The sequence below is a fragment of the Camelina sativa genome, chromosome 8 (genome assembly GCF_030686135.1).
Source record: "Camelina sativa cultivar CO46 ecotype springtype chromosome 8, ASM3068613v1".
In the NCBI taxonomy this organism is placed as follows: Eukaryota; Viridiplantae; Streptophyta; class Magnoliopsida; order Brassicales; family Brassicaceae; genus Camelina; species Camelina sativa.
The window spans coordinates 22,196,388-22,205,181 of record NC_141887.1 but is presented as its reverse complement, the minus strand read 5'-3'; the positions used below and the strand labels follow the sequence as shown (position 1 = coordinate 22,205,181).

At 33.4% G+C, this 8,794-nt stretch overlaps 1 protein-coding gene across 1 annotated transcript; it reads left to right on the top strand.

The window, feature by feature from the left end:
- Window positions 1-1,767: 1,767 nt before the first annotated feature.
- LOC104707536 (uncharacterized) lies at window positions 1,768-2,991 on the top strand. Its single transcript, XM_010423909.3, has one exon. The coding sequence runs from the start codon at window positions 1,979-1,981 to the stop codon at window positions 2,816-2,818; it is 840 nt and encodes a 279-aa protein (XP_010422211.2). The 5' UTR covers window positions 1,768-1,978; the 3' UTR covers window positions 2,819-2,991.
- The last annotated feature ends 5,803 nt before the right edge of the window (window positions 2,992-8,794 follow it).

Genomic DNA, 8,794 nt, shown 5'->3' with positions numbered 1-8,794 from the left:
CATTTAGAGTAACTCTAATATTTTCAACTCTATTTTTTAAACTAGTTCTATTTAGAGTAAAAAAAGAGTAACACATTGAAAAAAAACATACTTTATTTTAGAATTACTATATTTTATAGTAAAAAATAGAGATAAACATTGGAGATGGTCTTATTGATTTCTATTGAATAAACTTCCAAACATATGTCTTCGATCCCCTATATAATATTACGGAAGTACACAACCTTTTATGTTGACTATATAATATTTATAGATTGGTTACAAAATAGGTTAAAAATTAAATATAGGCTGGTTACAAAAAAAGTTATAGATTAATTGGTCAATCAGTGGGCTATATGAATACAATTAATAATATCCCGAAGAATCCTCTTAAGAGAATATCTCGATGATTTATACAATTTAAAAAAAGAAAATCTTTATTATTTCATGTATTGTTACACCATATATACTGTTAGGCGTATAACAAAAATAAAATTTTGGCAGTTAATCACACTTAATCGTGATTTCCGAGATCTTATTGCGTAGTTCAAAATAAAATCTTACCTAACACTCTTCCAAACTTTTAATATAAATCATTCAGATCTCCGTTCACTGAAATACATCGCTCACATTCATACAAAAAATGACAATCGTGCTAAATATGACCGTGCTAGAGCACATGTTGAAATTTCTTTTGTTTATTTTGTAATTTTATTCAAAATATCATATATGTGACTATTTTATTTGTTTTAAAAGATTTTTTTTATGGAACACTATGCCATGAAATCATATGGTGAATATGACTTATGAAAATAACATCTATTTTGTAAGATATATTCATAAAAACTTTTTTAAAAATAAAATAATCACATATACGATGTTTTGAATAAAAATTACAAAATAAACCTAGGGGTGTATTGAAACCATGATTTTGGAGGATTTTATGAGATTTAGAAAATTTAGAATTTTGATAGATTTTAGGGAAGTTGATATGATTTATGGTAAATTTTTTATTTGGATTTCTGTATTTTTAATTAAACAAATCTTCTCAAATTCTCGAGAATCCCTAAAACTTATTAAAATCCAAATCGACAAACTGTTTTGAATAACCGTGGATTTTAAAGTAGATTTTTAAATCATCAGTTCAATAACAATGGATTTTAATGGATTTTTTAAAATTCATGATTGAATAACATATGATTTATAAATTTTACACAAATCACTTTAAAATTTAAATATCAAGTTGAATATACCCCCTAAAGCACGGGTCATATTCTAGTTACTTGTTTAGAATTACAAATAAAATAAGAAATTATATTTTAAAAACAAATTAAGTAGGGATTTAACAAAAAAGCACAAATAAATTTTATATTGTATTCAAAAAATCTAATAAGAATCAAGTACTAGGAATTGTTGGCTTCTCTAGAAGCCATCACTAAAATATAACACAGATTTATTTCTGTAGATTTTTTGTTTGCTAAATAAAAACGTGTTATTATCACTTAGAATGACGTTTGTTTTTCAAATATTTTTATATGTGTTTCAAAGTAATTTGAAATTCACTAAAGAACAAAAAAACTTGAATGAAAGATATGTTCATCTATAATGTTCACCAGATCATCATGGGGGTATTTTTATGAATTAGAAACCATTTTTTCTCTATAAAAAAAACATTGTTAAAATGGATAAAACAAAAGCATCATATGTACTTAAGTACGTTTGTGTTACAAAAATCAGACAAGAAGCTGAGAATTCACGTTGACATGGGTCAAGAAGACTCAAGAGTCAAGACCCCAAGATTAAGGAAGGGGTAACATCGTCATTTAAAATAAAGAAACACCAACCTAAAACAAACGCTCATTTTAAGACGGCGGGACGACAATGTTCAATTCATACGTTACCATTACAACAACAATACACGAACCAAAAAGCTTACAAATCTCGAAACTTTAACTTCTTCAGACACAAACCAGTATCCGAATCCTATACCTACCCGAATATGCCGATCGGGTGGGTCAAATCTTTACATTGCAAATCAAGAGCCTTCGACGATGTGTATCATCATCACTCCAACAATGGTAAACTCGTATTGCCAAGTTACAGCTGCAGAAAAATCGTTAGAGACGTCGTCGATACCCGACCCGGATCCGTTAAGAAAAACCCAAAACCCGACCCGACTTTACGACGTTTATGCTCTTCTTCTCGTCGACCGGAATCAGAATCCAACCCCAATCACCCGACCCGACGAAGCGTATCTGCTCGAGCTTCCTCTGAATCTGGTGCATTGCCCGTTCTCACCGATCTCCCCGACGGTCACCCGTCGAGAAACGTCGTGGAGATTATATTCCAATCTAGTTGGAGCGCCGATGAGTTTCCGGGTCGGGTTGAGATGATTTTTAAAGTTGAAAACGGGTCAAGAGCTGTGACCCGGTTTGAGGAATACAGAGAGGCTGTGAAATCGCGATCGCGTAAGGAATTGGGTTCCGATGACGTCGACGGCGGCGCGTGTGACGAAGACGCGAGGTGTTCGGCTGATGGGAATGAGATGATGAGATTTTTTCCGATGGGTCCGATTCCGGGTGGGATTAACGGCGGCGCGTGGGTTTTTCCCGGGGGTAAAGGAGCGGCGGTTTGTACGTTTTCAGGGAGCGGTGAAGCGCACGCGAGCACAGGCGGAGGAGGAGGGAGGAGAGCTATGTTGATTTGTAGAGTAATAGCAGGTCGGGTTGCGAAGAAAGGTGAATTCGGGTCGGATTCAGTAGCGGGTCGAGCTGGTGAGTTGATTGTCTTCGATGCACGCGCCGTGTTGCCTTGTTTCCTAATCTTTTTCAGATTGTAAAAAATAAAAATAAATAATTATAACAAAAAAAACAGAATTTTAAATTTTATATAATTTGGTTGCTTTTTTTTTTATCGGCTTGGTATTTTTTATTTATATAAAATTTGGTACAATTTGTTGGTTTTTTTGTTTTGGAGACCAATATATACATTCTCATGTTTAAGGTTCAAAAATTTTGGCAGGATTCAATATTGAATAAAAATCATTGATGCATACAAAATTGAAATGGATAAACTATTCATTAGTATAAGTGATGTTTGAATTAAATAAAAGATTTTTTTTGTTTTGTTTTGTTTGAATGCACATGTGTTAAGACAGATTCGTAAATTAATGGTGCACCCAAACAGGAATGGGAACCACGAAATTATACAGCAGAATACGTAAATTAATGATGTTGATCTTGTCGTTTAAATTCACTAATAAATGAGCTTCATATATCACCAAACAGATCACCAAGTGGTCTATATAATTCATTGACTGCCAAAGTGACAACTCAAATGCAAATCATGCATATATATAGTTTATTGTTAAAGTCACTACTCACTGATAATCTTGAATTACACAATAATATTTGTCGCTATTGGTCTTATTACAAAAGTTATCTGAGGAATGAAGATGAGTTTTCAGAAGAATGATACATTATGAGGAAATGTGTTAAATACGGTACATTATGATTTGAACAAAATGATTACGTGAGAATTGTAGAGACGCATACGTAAATATTCTCGTCTTTAAATTCAAATTTAAGGAACCGATACATGCATACGTGAACCCGATAGACGTGGTCTTGTTTTGGTCGAAGAGTGAGAGGAGCAACGAGGCTAAAACAAAACATGAATTTGTTTTTTTTTTCTCGAATTGAAGTAGAAATGTTTTTTTTTTTTTTTGGACAAACACATGAGTTCATTCATTCAAACCAAATAAAGGTACAACTGGAGATTCAAAGATCCCAAAGTTTAAAGAGTTACAAGAGTAAGTATTCTCCAATACCATAAACAAGAAAATGAAAGACATCGAGGTGCATACCATGAGAGCTATGAAACAAATGCTATGAAGCAAATAGGAACATGTGAGATCACAGATACTCGAAAGATCATCATCGAAGAAAACGATTGATGACAGGGTTGTCAAGGTCAAACGACACTTAGACGTTGTAGGAGGATCCAAAGCCAAATCACTCGCCAAGACGAGGTACACTAAAAGTGCAATGACAGAGATTCTGGGAACCATTGTTTTACGGTTCAAGGTAGGAGGATGTAGAGCCCAAGTCAGAAGGTAGCTTCCATTAGAGCGAGGGTTGTCTTCAATCCATAAGGTCCAAGAGATGGGAGAGGTACTGAAGTAGATTGTCTTGAAGTCGTCAAGTGGGTAAATTGGGTTGCAGGGTGATAGACCATAAGACTTTAAGCCAACACAAACAGACCTTCCAAAGAAAACTAAAGCCATATGCCAATGATAAAAGTCGAACTGTAACAATACAGGTGGGTTCTCTCTCACTTGAGGCCCTTGGCCAAGGATATTAAGAAATTCACACAAAGCATGTAGTCAGTAGGACCAAAGAAAATGCAGAGTAGGCTTGGTCGATTTAGTTTTGAACAACACGGACAAGGTTTGGTTGAAAAAGGATGGGTGAAGCTTCGGTTCCAAGCTCTTGAGGGTATAAAGCATATTCAAAAAGAGGTTAATATGCATGTAAGTGGGATCAGGAACCGGGTATGTGATATATGGACTGAAGAAGCTTCAATAATCACCGCTCTTAAGTGACATTATTATAATGTCGGAACTCTTTAAGCCTTTAACAACATGAGTAAAAATCCTAGATGTTTCAGTAGGCAAGGTTCTCATAAGCATAAGAGTTGGGCACAAACAACCTTTCAATGTGAAGCTTATAAACTCATGATTCATAATCCTAGGTGAAGCTAATGGTAGGGTTCTCAAAGGCTTCTTGTATAGCCAGAGCAACAATGGCGTGTTACTAGCTATTTGCAGTCTTCGGACAAAAGCTTTCAGTAAGCACCATCTATGTTCACTAAGGGTAGACCCAGAAGGAGTAAGAGCAGACCTGTCCTTTAGTAGATGATAACCGGAATCACCATTTGAAGGATTGGGCGCTTGGATATAAGGCAGAGAACCATGAGATGCTAGCATGCTGAAAACAGATCTGAGTCTCATCCACAGAGATCCTAAGGCTGTTGTGGATGGCCCAGGAAGATGAAGAGCGCAGCGGCTAACCAGAGAGAATGCAGGATTCAGCAACTCTAGAGGGAGCAGACTTGGTTCTGCCAAGGTCAGGCGGTGACAGGGAGTTGGGCCGGGGGTCCAATCGCGGAGGAAACGCACCACTCTGCAAGATTCATCATTAGCCATCACCGTCGTCTTTGTCGCGCAAGACTCGAGTGACGAGGAGAGATGAGGTTCTACAAGAGCGAGGCGCAATCCGGATCTAGGCGGTAAGGAGCAGGTGGACTCTAAAAATGTCGGCAACCAGGTTGATGATAGTGCCTTAGAGGGTAGATTTTGTCGTTTTCCACCTCCGTCTGGCATCAGTGATGAACAAGAGTTTGTCGCTGCCTGGATTCGTTGGTAAGAGTTTACAACGGTTAAAAAAGAACCAAAAAAGGGGAAAAAAGAAATGAAGATTGGGAGAAAAGGGTAACAGAGGCTTAGAAAAGAAGCGGGGAACGAGAACTTCTGATACCGGCGAGCAAAAGTCCCACCAGCGTTGGAGGAAGAAAGTTGAAACGACGCCTCGATGTTCGTGGCTAGAAGAGAAATATTAGGGCGAACTAAAAGTAGAAATGTTTACATTAAATATTTACGGTGTAATAATTTTCACTTTTTTACATTAAAACATGATGCCACTCATTGTGAGTGAAGTTTTTTTTTGGGTAAAAATTGTGATGAAGTACCAGTCAAAATATTATTTTCTTTAATATAATTTTTTTTAAAATATTAGAGATCCAAACATTTTATTTGACAAAAGAAGATCACCATTTAATCGTACTCTTTCTTTTTTTATAAATTCGTTTTGTCTACTACACAATTTTAATCCGTCACCATCGTTCTGAGTCATATAAACGTAGATTTGAGTACGATGCAATACACTTCAACATTTCTAACAGAAGTTAGTTATGGATTAACTTTACTTATTTGTTGGTCATCAAGGCAGATTAAAGTTTGACTATGAAAAAGCGTGATCAGAAAAAAGATAATCATGAAAATTGCAGATTTGGTGGATGACTAACTTACATTATGATGATGATCAATAATTACATGACCAAGTGGAAATCCTAATAATAGTTCTTTACATTATGCACTTAATTATTTAATTTATCTATGATAACATATATTTAGAAAAACAGACAATACATGTGGTAGTATGTCAACTGTTTTAGACAAATTTTTGAAATTTTTAATTGCAGCAAGCATTTGCTTTCAAGCAACAGGTTGATATTATTATATTTAATTATCCGTTTTGTATCTAACTTTCTACTGTTTAATGGCATTCATATGGAATTATAGGAATCTAAAGGCAACCTAATAAGATATACTTTCTCCATTTCAAAATATAGGATGTTTTAACTAAAACACTTAGATTAATAAATTTTTACTTTTAACAAGTTCAACCAATCAGAAACAATACTGCATAATATAAAATAAGAAATTAATGTAAAATTTGCATAGAAACTTGAAAGGATCCTATATTATGAAACAAAAAACTTCTCTAAAACATCTTATATTTTGAAACGGAGGGAGTACATCTTAAAGAAGTTTATCCCACATTATATAATACTTCCTCCGTTTCAAAATATTAGATGTTTTGAGTTAAAATATACAGATTAAAAAAATACTACTTTTAAAAAGTTCAACCAATCATAAACAAGACTGCATAATATATATAAAATATTAAACTAATGTTAAAGTTGCATAAAAACTTAAAAACATCCTATATTATGAAACAAAATAACTTCTCTAAAACATCATATGTTATGAAACGGAGGGAGTATGTATATATAGTAGTTGATTTTTATCAAACAATGAGATGAGAGGGACAACCAAACAGATATTAATGAAAGATAGAAGTAAAATACAAGCAATTAACATTTGTTAAGTTTGATTGGATACTTATATTTCAAGTTTCATTCTTTGTACTGAACCCATTCAACTTCTCGATCTCATGTGTCCAAGCATGAACCTTAACTTTCTAATTATAATCCTTCATATATTATATTACTATTTAACGGTGGGACTATGCAAAACATAATAATAAAAATAATAAAATAAAAAATAAAATAAAAAATTGAATGTTAAGAGAAAAAAATATTTAAATGATTGCTTGCATAAGGTAAGGTAACAAAAACATATATGGTTTTGTTTTTACAGTCGATGTTTTTTTTATATATACATCAAAGTACGGTACATGTTTATGCATTCATTTTTGTCAGACTAAATGCTTTATTTTGCTAGTCGTTTAGGTTCCAAGCATGAGCTTGTGAGTGACAGATGTTTGGGCCTTTAACCAATATTAAACCTAAATCAATCGAATTGTGTTTAGTACGATGAATACGATATCATGACTATAATGTATACTTTAAGATTCAGTAAAATGTATTTTGCTGGTCATGCTAATTAGTAACTTCGACGCATGAGTTTGTACTTTGTATTAGACAACTAGTTTGTCTTTTTACCAAAAACCTTTTTTCTTTCTGTATATATATATATATATGAACGTAAATTTATTCACCAAAAGAAAACATGAGTGACATATATATATGATGCATCTCTAGTTTTTTTTGTTAATACATACTCCCTCCGTTTGCGCCAAAAAAAAAAAAAAGAAACTTGTTCCCTCCATTCTTTTATACATGATCTCTTTTAAGCTATATATATTTTTTTCCTAGAATATATGATTTTCTCACAAATCTATGCAAAATTAATTAGGTTTTTATAAGTTTTTAACAATTTATATTTTGCATTTTATTTTTTTTATTGGTTGAATTGTAGGTAAGTAGATATTAAATAATGTTTTTATTTAAAAAATAAACAAAAAATAAATGATTGCTTAATTTATGTGTCAAACTCTAAAAAATCATAAGTATATAAAAAACATAGGGAGTATTTTTTTATTCATTTTCCTTCAACCCAAAAAGGGGGAAACATTTGAGATTACATACACTCTAAACTAGAAAATGAAAAAAAACTGAGATGAAACAAGATTGGAAACTTAAATGAAGCAATAAATTGGGATTAAAGACTTGGGAAAGATGAACTATCTCTGAAAAGAATGAAACCATCATGCAAATTGAATAAGAACTGGTTATATTATGGATACGCTGACGGTCGAGACCTGCAAGCTTTGCCCGAATGAGGATCGGAGTTGAATTTCCTTAACAAGTGACATACAATAGTCGGTTTAAAGACATCGGTGTGAAGCCTTGAGTTTCTTTTTCTCCACAGCGCATAAACAACCGCTTGACATATGAATTTCCTTAACAAGTGCATCTTTAGTTTATCGTTTAATGAAAATAGATTTGAAGAAACACAGCATGGAACCATAACGATATGGTGGTGGCGGAAGTCAACTTCTTGTCGCAAACTAGAGAGTCTTAGGCGATCATTGGGCTGAGTTGAGTTCAGATCATTGAGGGAGGATAGGCAATTAGTCTTTGACCAATATTAGTCTAAGGCTCTGTTCGTTTTTAACTCTCTGGATTAGCGACAGCAACAGAAATAATAGACACAAACAGAATCGTAAAATCAAAGACTAATATGATGCACCATGACCCAAGTCTTATTCTAATACCTTATTTCAACAATGTCGATGGTTGTAGGGTATAGAACAAAAGTAAAATGCATAGAACAAAAGTAAAATGCAACCTTCAGTTTAAACACCATTAGTTCAGTAATGCGATGTATAATTTGCTAATCCGATATATAATTTGCTAATCCCATTTTTATTTTACATCGGGTAAAAGT